Source organism: Nesoenas mayeri (genome assembly GCF_963082525.1).
Source record: "Nesoenas mayeri genome assembly, chromosome: 14".
In the NCBI taxonomy this organism is placed as follows: Eukaryota; Metazoa; Chordata; class Aves; order Columbiformes; family Columbidae; genus Nesoenas; species Nesoenas mayeri.
The window spans coordinates 9769514-9785249 of NC_137556.1; the positions used below are offsets into that span (position 1 = coordinate 9769514).

The 15736-nt window shown below is 39.9% G+C and overlaps 1 protein-coding gene across 6 annotated transcripts in view; it reads left to right on the top strand.

Moving 5' to 3' along the window:
* MACROH2A1 (macroH2A.1 histone) overlaps positions 1–15255 on the top strand; it is a 46287-nt gene extending 31032 nt beyond the window's left edge. For 4 of the 6 annotated variants that reach the window (XM_080353057.1, XM_080353060.1, XM_080353058.1 and 1 more), the window contains 4 exons: positions 1167–1266; positions 6638–6727; positions 9861–10035; positions 14524–15255. In XM_080353057.1, the coding sequence (XP_080209183.1) occupies positions 1167–1266; positions 6638–6727; positions 9861–10035; positions 14524–14689 (531 nt within the window). In that variant the 3' untranslated portion in view covers positions 14690–15255. Of the gene's footprint in view, positions 1–1166; positions 1267–2742; positions 2834–6637; positions 6728–9860; positions 10036–14523 lie in introns of all 6 variants that reach the window. The other 2 variants (XM_080353061.1, XM_080353062.1) reach the window with 1 other exon arrangement.
* The last annotated feature ends 481 nt before the right edge of the window (positions 15256–15736 follow it).

Sequence of the window (15736 nt, forward strand, 5' to 3'; positions counted from 1 at the left end):
TTTTTAGATATCTGTGCTAACTGCTTCACCTTCCTGTATACCCATGAGAAATCCTTCTGCTTCTGTAATGGTTCAGGCAGCAATTGAGAAGCATGTTTTAAATACATGGGTGTTAATGAGAGGAGTTAATCATAGCATCATCTTGGTTGGAAGAGACCTTCAAGATCATTGAGCCCAACCATAGCCTAACTCTGGCACTATAACGTGTCCCTAAGATCCTCATCTCCACATCTTTTAAACCCCTCTAGGGATGGTGACTCCACCACTGCCCTGGACAGCCTGTTCCAATGCCTGACAACCCTTTCCATGAAGAAATTTTTCCTAATATCCAATCTGAACCTCCCTTGGTGCAACTTGAGGCCATTTCCTCTCATCCTGTCACTTGGTACTCAGAAGAAGAAACCAACACCCTCCATGCTCCAACCTCCTTTCAGGCAGTTGTAGAGAGCAAAGAGGTCTCCCCTCAGCCTTATTGTGCATTAATGGGTGGGGTTAAAGTCTCAATTTTCATAAGTGACAAAGAGAAGTAAAGCAAATTAAAAACTAGAAGCAATCAGTACAGAATAGTGCCTGCTTACTGCATGTCACCAGCCATTCCAAAAGGCAGCAGAATTGTACAAATGAAAACTGAAGTGACAGCGATATAGAAAACGGTGACCACTAATAACGAAAGAAAAAGAAACATGTCCTTTTGTTGGGATGGAGGAACCACTGGAGACAGGTGCGTGCTTCCCCCCAGATAGGCTTCTGTTTGCTGGCATAAAGAAGGAGGAGCAGCATCTTTTATCCAGTAGCAGCGCTGAACGATCATGGCACATTCCTGTAATTGATGCTTGAGAAATGATTAGGGTGTCCTTCATCTATACCACGAGGCGAAACAAGTATCCTCTTATAATGCCAGGCTAAGAATCCCAAATAGGAGTCAGCGCAAAGCCAAAATAGAGCTTATTAGTCGGTACATTCATATCCTCCCAGTGTGAACAATGTTTGAGTCTTGTGTTTGAATTTTTTTTGGATAATAATCCTCATTTATGACCTGCCTTTTATTTTGCATATATGTTTGCAGTGATGCTATCTCCATCTGTGTTGCAAAGCTCACTTTTCTGCAGCTTCTCTGTGATTTCCCAGCTGTCCTGTTATTTCCCACCTCATGCTTTTCTTTTCAGCTGAACCTTATTCACAGTGAAATCAGTAATTTAGCCGGCTTCGAGGTGGAGGCCATTATCAATCCTACCAATGCTGACATTGACCTTAAAGATGACCTAGGTAAATGGGGCATGGGTTGACACAACTAACGGTCACATGGAAGTTATGGAACCCAGAATTTACTCTTTAGGGCTTCATACATTTAATAAAAGCAGAAATTCAAATCTCGCAGGTTCTGTTTTCTTGAAGAACTGTATTCAAAAGACTTTTTTTTCACCAAATCTGAATACTTGCAGTTATTGCTGGTCTTCAAGTTGATTTCAGTTAAAACAAATCATTTAAATTCTTTTCCATAATGATCATATGTGACTGTTAGCTATTTTGGGGGGTTTCTTATTTGGATACTTTGAGGACTAAAATACCTTTTTGTCAGGTTGTTTTCAAAATAAGCAGTTTCTCCATTCTAACTGCAGTCCTGGGGTTTCTTCCTGATACTCAGAGTAACCATACGATTTTTAGAGGAATAATGAACTATCCCCAAATCTTTCTTACCTTGATTTCATGTTTAATTCTGTTAAACAATTTGTTTCCATTATGCTTAAATTACTCCTTGTCCCTTTCACATTCAGCTGAAAAAAAATGCTGACATTATACCAACACTGAACTTCCACATACTATCATAGGTGGTATATTGCTTTTAAAGCTTCTGTCTTGTTCCAGATTGAAAACAAAAATCATCCTTCAACAAAAGCCTGTTCTTCAGCAAAAGAAAAATTTATGCATTATGTACTGCCTTCCTTTCTTATTTGATTATACCTGCTGCTGTCTTTTTTTAGAACTTCCTTAATGGATTGCAACCCATAATTCCTCTACTACTGCATTTCCTATGGGAATGTACATATGTAATTTAATAAGAAAAATATTTAAAAAGGCTAATTTTTAAATCAGCCTTTCTCTGAAATATGTATATTTGTACATGTCTCAGTCATTCCAAGACATAATTAGCAAATATGCTGTATCTTTAAAATGTAATATCGATCATTTAAATTTTTAAAAGCAAATTCATTACATCCCTGCCTGCAAATACATGGTGTCCTCCATATGAAGGAGACTGTCGTTTTTCAAAACAAAATGGTGAGTCGCTCACTATACATATGAAGATTAGTGCCTGTCAGCTTATTGATGCTGACAAAATGGAGAAACTAGTTATTTTGTTTGGCTTGATGATCTTGAATTTCTTTGTTTAAACAGATTCCATATTTTAGTGTCATGCTCTGTGGGGAACTGGTTGTTCTAGGTTTCTGCAAAGTGAAATGGGGTATTAGCTGATTTTAAAACTTTGGAAATGATCTCGTGTGATTGCTCTGACTTGTCATTTTAACATTTATTTGATCATGTCATACTCAAGATTCCTCCTCCTGTTCCCTACACCCCTTTCTCTACACACACCTGCACACACACTTCAGCATACTCCTTTGGCGCAAGGTTTGGAGATGTAAAGGTAGGAAAATATGGACGTTGGTACATGTGTAAATGTAGAGCCTGTGCTGGGTCTCTGTCCAACGTGGTTGATATACATCTGTTTACCTGTTGTAGTTGCAAGTTGTACAGGCTGACATTGCCACGATCGACAGTGATGCTGTCGTTCACCCGACAAACTCTGACATCTACACCGGTGGTGAAGTAGGTAATGGCAAGTTCAGTGCTGCGGAGTTTGTATGTGTGTGCATGGTCAATCAGCAGCCACAAGCTTGTTGTAGCTATGCAGATTTGCATTCATTTCTCACTTCCAGCAGTCCTGACTGATAATAAAAAGAAATGCATAATTGCAAACTCAGTTGGCATTTCTGATCTTTATCACCAAATCAGACTTTCAGAAGTAACAACAGAACGCACTGCCAAAATTTGAAGTGCAGGAACAGTACGTTCAATGCAGGCGTGTGACCCAGGAAAAAGAACTACGGCATTGTTTGTTTGACATGTTAAATGCCTGTTTTGAATATGATTTGAGTCTTGATCGTGAGACTTACAACCAGTTCCAGTTCACTCTTTCCATGCCAAGTTTCAGATGTTCACATCTGACGTGCTGAATCTAGCCCATCTGTATTTTATGAACTCTTGAGATTGGTTAGTTCATTTACGTTTTACCTATGGACCAATTACCGTTGTAGCCGTGTTCAATGGTCCTTACGCCCAGACTAGTGACCATGGCTAGTGACATTACAGGCATTTTTCAGGTGGTCAGTCATCTAAGCTACACTGATGAGAGAACACACAGTAGAAAACATAACAGACATCTTAATTCAGTATCTTAAGTGTCCCTTGAATATCTTAGTTGTATCCCTCTCTGCGTACAGTATTTTGAAGGGTTTTGTAAAAGGGTAGCAGTACTTTTACTGAACTGCCTTGGTAATTGGACAAGGCAACTCAGAATTTGGGCTGAATACAGAAGTCACTGGTAAGGGTGAAGACCCACCACACTTAAAAACCACATCCCAGCCTCTCACCTGAACCCCCTCTTTGCTGTGTGGGTGGAGTCCCTGCAGGCCTGAGGTCCTGTTCCAGTGCTGGTTTGGAGGGACACGTGTCCTGCTGCAGAGCTGGGTGTTATACAACACCTGCTTTTTCTGAACAGGCTACTTGCTGAGTAATGTGTGGGCAATTGCAGCTCTGCATAGCCTGCCAGGAGCAGCTGGGACTTGGCTGGCTAAATGTTATGCAGAGACATTAAAATAAAAATGCCCTAATATCCTGTATCTGAAGAATATGCTTTTTAAAGTCTTTCAGACCCATTTAGCTGATGTGCTTGCTCCTACTCTTTGACAAAGAAATGCTTTCCTACCCTACAAAGAAAACTGTCTCTCAAAGCTGCACTGCTCATTCCTTAGTGTAGGTTCCTGTTGCCTCTGACTGCTGTAAGAAAGAATAGAAGTGCACAAATGCTTAGCTTCCAATGATTAACTTTTACCCATCTAAATTATTTATTTATTTATTATTTTTTGTTGTTTTTTTCCCTAACAATTTAAATGTACTGGGGGTTATCCTGAGACTTTTAGAGCCTAAGTTTCTGCTAACGCTGTTTTCAACACTGATACCAATGCCTGCTTGGAAAGCATGAGATAATAATGATCTTATTCTCATGGGAGTGACACATATTTATGCCTGTGAGCAAATAAGCTACTAACCTTGAAGCTGTGAAGCAAGACTTCCATCAAGAAACTTGCCAATGTAGTGGAAAATAGTTAAATACAGTATGTCCTTTCCCAGATGAAGCTAATTTACAACATAGGTCTGAAATACGATTTTGATATAAACCCTCACTATTAATCAGACAGAGCAGCATAATTGAGGAGTAAATGCAGAAAGCCTCACTGATTCCTAGCAAATACTACTTTTGCTCTTCTTTGTACTGGATCTGCAGGAAGAGAGCTCAGTGAAATAAACTGATAGGGTTGTTCATTGCTTTTAATTATAAATTAATTCCCCATAGAAGGAAAAAAAGAGATCCTTCTGGATTGAATTAAACCAAACTAGGCTAAATTCCATTAAATGTACAACAGCTTTGCAATGGCAAAGAAATGACCTACTTAATAGGTCTTTTCTGTTCCTCGATTCTGCACAATGCTTAATTATGTTTCCCCTTGAAACAAGAGAAATTAAGTATTATGAATGTAATGGGTTTTAGGACTGATTGAGTTTATGGACTGGAGGAGAATGTAACTGGAATATATACAAATATAAATAGGAATGATATAGAAATACATACAACAAGACTAGACTAGAATGGAAGACTGTTTGCTTCCCCATCCCTGCTCTGTCAGTGATGTTTGTATGACCTGGTGTCTGGCAGCTCATTTCCAGGCACCTCCATTCTGGGCTGGATCTCCCTTCCCAGTACAGTCTGCAAGGACTATTTATTTGCTGCTAGAAATAAATTCATCGCTGTCTTTTCTAAGAGAGTGCTAAGATGGTGCTTTCCACTCAGTTCCACGGGAATAGGTAACTTTGAGTTTCAGAAAATTCGTAGTGAGGAGTTTGTCTGAATAAACTTACACTGAAGTATTTATATAAGAAAGCTCAAATGAGCACAAAGAACAAATTACAATCTGACATTGCAATCCAGCTTTTGGCCAATACTCATTGTGAATTGGTTATGAAAAAGGCAAAAGAAAAGGCATGCATTGTTTAATTATCCTCAGCTTTTGTACTCCAAAAGCAATGGACTGCCAATAGCAGAATAGAGGCAGGGTCAGAGAGCCAGTATTTGAGTGAACAAACAAATGCATTGTTTTCAACTTCTAATTTTACTTTTGGAAGAAATGTAGCAATGGTGTCAAAGCAAAAGCATCTTGCAGTCCTCTTAGTTCTTAGAGCTATAACTCCATTTAGTCAACTGAATCTTGGAGGGGTTCTGCTTCCTTGAGCGTATAGTATGTGCACTTCCATCAGAAAATGTGGTTTTTCTTTCTTCATCAGTGAAAGTAAAGGGTTTCACCGAATAAATGTCTAGATCTTTAGAGATCCTAGTTCTGAATTATTGGAAATCAGTTTTCAAAGTAATCTCTCAAATCAGAGCCTTTATGATATCACTGCTTTGTACTTATCTACCTTTATAATTAATATGCACAGTGCAAAATTATGTGGGATGCTTATGTAGTTAGGAAAATGCTTTCTTGGGCCATTTTTTTTAAGTTAATATTTACAACTAGAGCTGCAAAATAAGATCTAAACCATTTAGTGATGGACTGCCTTTGTAAACAGCATACCTTTTGGTTGCCCTGACACGCTGCACAGCTCTTCTCCTCCCAGAATGATTTTGTCCAGCTCCTTAGCTGTAGTATAGAGAAGTTCATTGGAGGAATATGTTCCTTAGAGATTCTCCTGATTTCTGAGGCTCTTCCTCTTGGTTAAAGGTGGCTCAACAAGCTGGGCAGTTACCAAGTAAAGCAGCCCGCTGCACTCACGAGACTGTTTCATTCCTGGTGCCACCTGTTGGGGTCAGGGACCAAGATCAGGTGAGTTTCAAATTCTTATTGTGGCAAATGGCTCTTTAAAAGAATTTGTAAGAGAGAGGGGAAATGAATCTTAGGGGAAGGAATTATGAACCTTCAGCCACTCTTGAGCTAGCACATTCTTCTGGAACATTTCACACTAACAGATGCTCGTGCTAAGGAAGGAGGTAGGGATGTCACATCAGGTGTTTTGTCTTTAAAATTGGATTCTGAGAATGTGAACAAGGGATGTGAGGTTTTTGGGTTGTTAGGGTTGTCTTTTGGTTTGGTTTAGTTTCTTTTTCTTTTTGTTGTTGTTGTTGTTGTTTTTAATGACTAGCTATTTCTGAAGTCCCAAAAGGTTTAGATCTTACTTTGCAGTCCCCCAAAAAATGTTTGGGCAGAAAACTCTAGAATGATGTAATAAAAAATAACGATTAATCACATGTTTGCTGTGGAAACCTGGGATCAGAGGAGTAAGCTAACGATTCTCTGTTCAGGGAGCACTTTGGAAAAGAAAGGCGGCAAGGAGTTTGTGGAAGCTGTCATTGAGCTTCGGAAAAAGAACGGACCGTTGGACGTAGCTGGAGGTGAGGTTCTGCGCTTCGGGAACCTGCAAACGAAAACTCTGCGGGCACCGGCTTCGCTGCCTGCCGGGTCTTCGTTGTGGTCAGGAGGCTGAAATCCTTCTGGTACAACACTTGGGTTCTTGTCACGTCTCCAGACAACTCTTACAGGTTACATGATATTTGTGTTCTCCAAAGTTAAAATACACGCGTTGCATCTTAAGTAACCTTTACCAAAGCATCTAGGAAATGGTGTAGTGATGTGGTGTTACAAGTACCAGCAGGCTGTGCATGGGTACATGCACACACAGCAAATGTTGATTATTAAGGGCACAGTTCAGAAAAGCAATTAATTAGATGCTTATTTTTCAGAACAGTTGAGCCCAACTCTGTTAAACATCTGCTTTGCTGAAGTGCCACTGACTTTCACTGAACTTAAGAATGTGCTTAAAGTTAAGCATCTGCTTGGGTACTTTGTTTAATCAGTGCCAAAATCATCACTATAAAAGCTTATGACGTTTGGTGCCTAGTTATCAAAATTTATGTAATATCTGAGAAAAATCTACTATATGAGTAATAAAGTTTGGTAATGGTGATATATAATTTTACACCATCTGTGAAATTGCTGATGCATGTTGTTCATATAGAAGGCTGATTCTGCCATCTGTGTTTATGCTATAAAAATAAATACAGTGTGCACAGTTTTGTAAACGAATTCTGACTGAAGCTGAAAGGGAGATATAAGCCTTCAGCTCTGACAGGAAAAATTTCAGCTGTTTACTTTTGGTACTTAATATGTTGGTCTTTTTCCTTTTAATAAGTTTTTCTTGGAATTCTTGTTCTGCAAGAATATGTGTAATAATTCCTTTTACCTTCTTACTTCTGTACAGTGTTCTGTATCAGAACAAACTGCTCACAAATCGGTTACAAGTTAGAGAGAAAAGATTTCTTTTCCCAGCCATGCGTGCAGCCCTCGGGTCTGGGGGTCTGGGGGGAGCTCTAGAGGACACCGCCAGAAACTGCTTGTCAGGGACTTTTAGGAGAACTCTAGAGAAAACTGGGGCACCTCAATTTCTCAGTCACACAGATAGCCAGTTTTCGGATTTCTCAGTTATATGGATATCCCTTTAATCTACCAATAACCAGGATCCATACCCGGATTATAATTGTAACTAGCACAGGACATAGCCACAGTTCGCTCTTTCTCCAGCAAAAGCAGAACACTCTCCTTGCAGAGCATTTGCATTTGAAGTAAGGGACAACTGCTCTTAGTAATTAACAGTTGTCCTCAACAGAATTCTAATAAGTTAATGAATGGCTACCCTAGAAAACACTCCCTGAGAAATATTAAAGTTGGTGATGCATATCGATACAGTATTTTATTATTTCAGGACAATGATATTATCCACATTTCACATCTGACTAGAGATATGTCAGCTGCTTTTAATAGATTTTTCTTGGATTTATGATGTATTATGAATCTGCCAGCATTTTAGGTGCACATTATGACAAATTAGCATTGACTAACACTGAGGCTATTCAACATGTTGAGAATCTACAAACTCATAAGAATATAAATGCTTGTACTTCCATAGTCCTTCAAAATAGACCCTTCTGATTAACCTCTGGTCAGAACGCCACATGACAAAGTCTGTTTTCTCTTTCCTGCAGCAGCTACAGGATAGTATCCATATGTGATGACTGTGCTCCAATAGTTATTTCTACTACACTTAAATAAAAAAATGTCTCATAAACATTCCAGAATGGAGTAGGGGATTTCTGGCCTTTGTGCACCTTCACAAACCTGGCTTTTTATTAAAAAAAAAAAAGAAAAAAAAGGGTATTTTTGTCATAGTTTTTGGAGGTGTAAGTTGCCATTTTATACCTACACTTTTGTGGCCATGTATGATCACACCTCAAAGTGTGTGTGTATTAAGGAGCTTGACTCCTTCTGAAGGTTCAGGGTGTGCTCTTCAGATTTCAACTAGGTGTTTTTCTTCCCTCAGTTTGTGATTAGGATTGGAATCTTTTCCTTGCCCTTCCTTTTTTATTTATATATTTATTTCTTTTTTAAACAAGCCAAAGTTACAGGCTTTTAATGGCAACCACAGACTTGTGAGTTCAGAAGTGACCGTGATCCTCTTGTCCTGTTTCCTGGCAGGCAGGGCACAGTCTGTTCTTGCTCTGTGATGGGCTGTGGTGAACCCAGACTCTGTTCTCCTGCTGAGAGAACGCCCCTGTGCTGCATCTTTAGTCCCCACACATCTGTGGTAGTATTGTGGTGATCATATAGGATTAACATACTAAAAATTCTTCTTTGTTTCTTTGTAAGTACAAGGCCTTGCCCATTTGTATATAAACAGTGTGAATCAAGCGTTGTAAATATATAAATGAATCCTCTCCAACTGTCTGTCGAGAATGTGATGAAAGAGATAAAGTAGAACCAGCATTGTTTAAGTGGTCTTGGATGACCCATACACAAAAAAAAAAGCTTGAATAAGATCAGGCCCAAAGTCTTGAAGTCCTGCAAAATGTTTTCTTTACAGTTACTCAGAAACAAATCCAGAACTAAAGCAAAAATCTTAATTCAGCTCTTTTCTAGCCTTCCTTAACAGTTTGCAGAGCACTAGTAGCTCTGGACTCTTCCAGTTTTGGGGGCTGCAGTGTGATCAGGAGGTGTCTGAACAAACTGTATTGAGCACAAGTAGCTGAAGGTCACACAGGTGGTAACTGTGTGACTGTTTAGCATCCTAATACTTACTGGAGCTCTGAAGTAAACTGAACCAAAGCAAGATCATCCCCTGAACAGTTTACATTCTAACAGATTACTTCCCCTTCTCCTTACATATTACAGAAGTTTGCACAGTCCCCAATATAAATGTGTTTCCTTTGATGTCGACCATGAATTCTTGCTGTCTCTAAAATAAGCTCGATTATAGCTATTATTTATAAATTACCACAGTAAAATGCAGCTGGAAATGGAAAATACAAAGTCTATGTAATCATGTTGTTATATTTCAAGGCTCTGTGATTTGTAATGTAAAACATTCAGAGGGTCTAAAGGAATGTCTGTCAATTGTTTGCTATTTTAATCATATGTGCACTCTTAATCCTAAGGAGAAGAAAGTAATAGTGTTTCACTTTCGGTTCTTACTAGCTGTTGTCAGTGCTGGCCATGGATTGCCTGCGAAATTTGTGATCCACTGTAACAGCCCAGGTTGGGGCTCAGACAAATGTGAGGAGCTGCTGGAAAAGACGGTGAAGAACTGCTTGGCTCTGGCTGATGAAAAGAAGCTGAAATCAATTGCATTTCCTTCAATTGGTAGTGGCAGGTAAGGCTGTTACACAAACCCCATGCCAAATAGGTCACATTTTCTTAGTGCCATCTCACGTGTTCCAGTTCCTTCTCATGCGCAAAACCCATTGCTACAATGCTGACTTTATTCTTGTTTGTTCAGGTCAGTTCCCTGAATGAAATGTTTCTTCTAGGTTTCTTCAAGCTCTGCACAGAGCCTGCAGTGCTTTCCTGAATACTAGTTCAACTTTTTGGCAGGTCCAGTAGTGATCTCTGCAGAATCTTAAAGCACACAAATAAGTTAAAGAGCATAAAATGAACTTTTCAAGATGATACTAAAAGACTTCAGGCTGTCGATTTTTTCATATAAATTGAAGATGTGGAGGAGAACATGAAGAAAAGAGATCTATTACACCTAGTTTTAGTGCATAATTAAACTTACTGAACACGTCTTAGGATGACCAGAAGACATGGCTGAGCATTTGTTTAAGCAGGAAACCTGAAATGCCTTGATGCTCAGGATTTGCAGAGTCACTTCAAGCTTTCACCCAAAACTGTAAGCTGAATTCCATGCAGTTTACATCACAGGAATTTTTCAGGGAAAAAAAAAAAGGCTTTAGAAACTTTTGCCAAGGTTTTCGAAAGCACAAGTCTAAAGTTAAGGTCCTTTGACTTTGTACAGGATGCTCAGTGCCTTTGAAAGTTGGATCATGGTCTTAAGAGCCTAAATATGGACTACAGATTTAATCTGACACTCTTTGAGTCTGAGATGGGAAGGCAGGTTTGGAACACTTAGCCCGTAATGATGGCTCAGTGTGAAGACCAAGGGCCAAATCTAGGCTGGATGACACAGTTGTGTATTTAACCCTGAACAACTGCTCCTTTTGAATTTGCCATGAAAGAAGTTGGCTGATGCACAGGAGGAATATTCTTCCCATTGTGCTGTGTTGCAACACTAGATGAATTCCTGCATGTTCTGGGGGTTAGGACAGGAAGGGCTATTTGAGCTTTTGGGTGAAAAAATAAAAAGAAGTTTCACCAGGATCATAAATTTAAGTCACTTGCATCAGACAAAGCTCCAAATAAGGTTAATTTGCATGGGTGTCATTTTAAGGAGGTAATATGAGCAAATGTTGTGGAATGGTAGAGAAATACAGTAAAGAGTTTGTATTAACGTGTTGAATTAGCTGTCAGGTTCATGGGCTAGTCAGTACAAAGTGAAACTCTGAATTGCTCTTTGGAGAGACTGTATTTCTCCACAGACTGTAGAGCTGGTTATGTAGGTGCCTAAAGTGAGACTATAAAGTATCTTCCACAGAGCCCTTTCTTTTTGGGATAGCTCCCAGCAAAGCAGCATTCCCAACGTGAAGAACCATTTCCAACCCTTGTTGTGAAGTAGTGGATTGGTAGTGGAAGATGATGAGACCTAGAATAATCATGAGATTTGCATTCTGTTATGAAATCTGGTTACTGACAGGCAAGATCTGTGGCTAAGTCCTCAGCTTGGCGTATGAATGTCATTCTCACTCAAAGCAGTTCAAGTGGTGCATTTGAAAGATGGAGAAGGATCAACAGGCCTTGAGAAGTAGTGAGGTTGTATATTTTCCCTTTTTCTCCTAATTAGAGATATTCAGCATAAATTACTTTTGGAGAGAACAGAATATATTCTGACAGTACTCTACTTTTTTTTATGAAGTCAGAAGCGTTAAAAAAATAAAAGTAAAGCTTTTAAAGACAACAAATGCCAAAGACACCACATGTATGCAGCTGTTCTAGTACAGACATCTGTCAAGCAGACATCACCCAATAAACCCACATAAACAGTTTCTTTCTCTTTTATAGTTGAGGAATGGGATTAGACGAAGGCAGTTCAAATAAATCACGGACGAAAATAAAATAGCATATTTGTAGCATTCAGTGGGCCAGATGCTCAGCTACAGCCAACTTGTGGAAAGCAGAAGTTGGGTGCTGTACAAAGGTAGCCTGGAGTTCAGTCTGGTAGAGCCAGCAGGAGAACAGGGAAATGGGAGTTAGGGATTGAACATAAAATCATCCTGGGAGTGGGGATCTCATTCTGAGGCTCAGACTTTGATCTGAATTGACACTAACTTGGCTAAAGTCTCAAACTGGCTTTTCACAAGAGTTTAGTTCAGACCAGTAGATCAATGTAAGAGGCTTCTGTTTCTTGCAGCCCACACATGGCCACTGGGTCAGCAGTTTCTGATTTTTTACTTTTTCTTCTGGGAGAGTGGTCCTAATCAATTTACTTTAATTGGCTTCCTGTGTGTGCGCCTCCCTCTGACCAGGCTGCTCTTCTTCCCTTTGCCCCGGTGTGGCCACCTTGCTGGAACACTACTGAAGTGGAAGTTGTCTGACTTCAGAATCCCCTGTGAGCAATTCAGCAGTGGTGTGTACCCTCATTTTGATGCTGACCTGCATGACAATTCCCGCTCAGGAGCAAAATTCCTCAAAGATGTGTTCAATTATGTGCCAGAATGCAGCATTCATAAGTAACTAGCAAGTGATCAGAGGTGGAGGGATGCTGAGTCTCGGTCTTTTTCACTGTGTTAGCTGACAGTAGGAAGTAGCTCCTGTATCAAAACTGTGCTCTCAGTTGATTAACTTGTCACACAGCTGATTCTTCCTGACCAGCTCATTTGGCTTAGGAAGAGTACAAGTTTTTCTCATAATGCTTTTTCTTCTTTTTCTTCTTGGGTAAAAGGAAAAAAAAATGGGCTTTTTTGGAAAAGAAAGAAACAGCATGAGCTATTTCATGTCATCATTTTTGATATATCACAAGCATTATCTTCAGGCAGTGTGTACAATATCACATTACAGGCAGCACTACCACAGAGTTGCTCTTGGAGTATAGTTTATGGTAAGGTAATGTGCAGTAAGTGGGCCGTGACACAGGCAGTTGCCTTTCTCATTTTGTGTCTTACCGCATGTAATGAGAACAGCAGCATTTCATTACCAGAGTTTGGTGCTTCAGTGAGCAAATGCTATGTGATGTTGCACCTCTTAGTGCCAGAGGTGAATTTAGCCCAGCTTCCTCAAATTGCTGAGGACACTCCTGAGGAACTCTGCTATCTGTAATCTGTAAATTATTAGTAGTATTAATAGTATGCAGTTTATAACCAAGAGTACTGACCATCGTATGTAAGTGCATGGCAGGCAACCAGGTGATGTTCAGCAGGGTTGTTCAAGCTCTGTATGGGTCCTACTTGTAACACTGATTGTGTCCTTTGGAGCTCACTGCGGCTCAGGGAGTGCACAGACTTGGGCCAGGGCGAAACTGCAGCCTGGGTGGGTAGAGGTACCTAGTGAGTAATACAGTAGCAAAGCTCAGGCCACATCCACACTAGTTACCAGGTGTAATTTCAGAAGCTTGCCATGACCTGTAAAACTCACAGTTTGGGTCATGGCTTTGTTCAGACCATTGTGCTTGACCTGTTTTAAGATTAGATGAAACTTTCAGACAAGGACTGTTAGATGAAATCGTGGAAAAGAAGGTTAAAAGGGGTTCCCGGATTAGGCACTGAGCTTTGAAATTCAATCATGAAGAGAAAGTAGCAAGGCTTGTTCTGTTTGTCTGTGGCTTCTTCAGAAGGAGGCAGGAGCCTCTTCTTTAGGCATTGCTAGAGGAGTAGAAAGGCCTCTGGTTTTTAAATCTCTCTGGTTGATACCAAGCAGGTGTCTTACAAGGTATTTTTCTTAGGACTGTACTTCCATTGAATCAGCCTTTAATTAAAAAGGGTCTAATGCAAGTGTTGCTGAGGTTGGCTTAGAAAAGCCATTGTGTCCCTCAAGTCTGTCCTTAGCTCTGACACAGCTCCTTGGGCTTCCCAAACCCAGTGGGGTTAGACTGACCCCATCTGGACAAGGCTCGTGGTGACCCAGGTGACCCTCAGCACACATCACTTCTACCACATCTACGATGGGAAGGGGGCTGCCAGTGCTGTTCCTTACTACCAAACCACTACAACTCATACTCTTCAGTCTGCAGCAAGGCTGTACGAGTAACTTTTAAAATGTTGTGCTATATTATTAACCAGTAATAGCGGTAAAACCATTTTGTGTCTTTTCATGCTTTACTTTCTATATCAAATTCTCTATCCCTTTTTAATTTTCTTTAATGGTTGGTTTGATTTCAGGACAGGTTGGACTCCGCAACTCTTAACATATATGTTGCTTTTCTGAACAATTCAGGCTGACTGGCTATTGGTTTATTCTCTATTAAATGAGAATAATTGACCCATCAGATACTGTAAGGTTCAAGCCATTAATGTGTGTGGACTCTGTGTTTATATTTTTGGAATGTTTTTCTTCTGTTTGAACATTTGAAGTCTTGCCTAAACAAACAAGTTTGTATTTTCTGGTTCAGACTGTAAACGCTGGCTTTGTAGCTCTATTTACTGTGCTGTGGTAGAGAAAAAAGACTGAGCATTCCCTGCAAGGTCAGATTGTCAAAAGCTTGTTCAACAAGTCTTGATTTTCTTTCCTTTTTTTTCTTTGCCTCTCCTAGAAATGGCTTCCCAAAGCAGACAGCCGCTCAGCTCATCCTGAAAGCCATCTCCAGCTATTTTGTGTCAACAATGTCCTCTTCAATCAAGACAGTGTACTTCGTGCTCTTTGACAGCGAGAGTATAGGGATCTACGTGCAGGAAATGGCCAAACTTGATGCCAACTAAGCCCAGAAAGCTGCAGTACCAGCCCTCTCTCTTCTACCCATTGTCCTCCCCCCATCCTTAATTCATTGTGAAGCAGAGCATCCCTTGTTTTAAATTTTGCTCATCTAGGGGAATAAAGGGTGGGGTTTTTGTTGTTTCTTTGTTTTGAGGATTTTTTGTTTGTTTTGTTTTTACTTTCTAAAATGTTTTATGTTGGCACTGATAGTTGGCATTACTGCTGTTAATGCACTGTATACCAGGCATTGTCTGAACTTAGTGTAATCTAGGAGATTTTATAGTTTTATTTTAATGAAGTATGAATTGAAGCAGAAAGCCGTTAGGAGTATGTAGTCTTCTACTTGTGAAAGAAACAGGCCAACCCTATTTTGTAACTGTGTTGTGGTGCTTTTATCAATACATCAAGTGGCGTTCCTTTCATTTTTTTAAAAGAACAGATGCTATAAACCTAATTTGTGTTTGTTTATTGTCTTATTGATAAATCTGGAAGAAAAAATACAGAAACCCTGTTGTCCTTAATTATATTTACAATTTTGAAACTGTGTGAATTGATTTAGTAAAATGTTTGAACTGTTGGTGTCCTTGAATTAATTTTTCCCTTAAGCCTTCTTTTCTAAATTCTAGGAAGTTAGCTGTGAGAAGGCTGGTGAAACACCAGATCTGAACCAGGGGCCTGGAAGCTCGTTTGGAGATGTTGGGGCTCTTACCTGCACCAGCTGGACACGTGTGTGCCAGGTGACACGTGGTCAGATCTTTTCCTGGTGACCATTCTGTCTTCCCAGTTGGTGCTTCACAGATTCCTGTTCTGACTCTGACTTACTTGCCTGTAAAGTTTGGGGAGGTTGAAGCCTCTTAGATCAAGCAAGGCCTAGGATTTTTTGAAGGAGTTCCAGTCATTTCATATTGGCCTGTTTGAAGCCATTTTGTATTTTTTCCAAATATTTATGAGCCCTGTTTGTATTGGTTGCTCTATCATTTGCACAGCTGAATTCCATACCAACATAAACCTTTGCAGAAGCCACTTGTTTTTGTACTTTAAGGAAGAAGAGG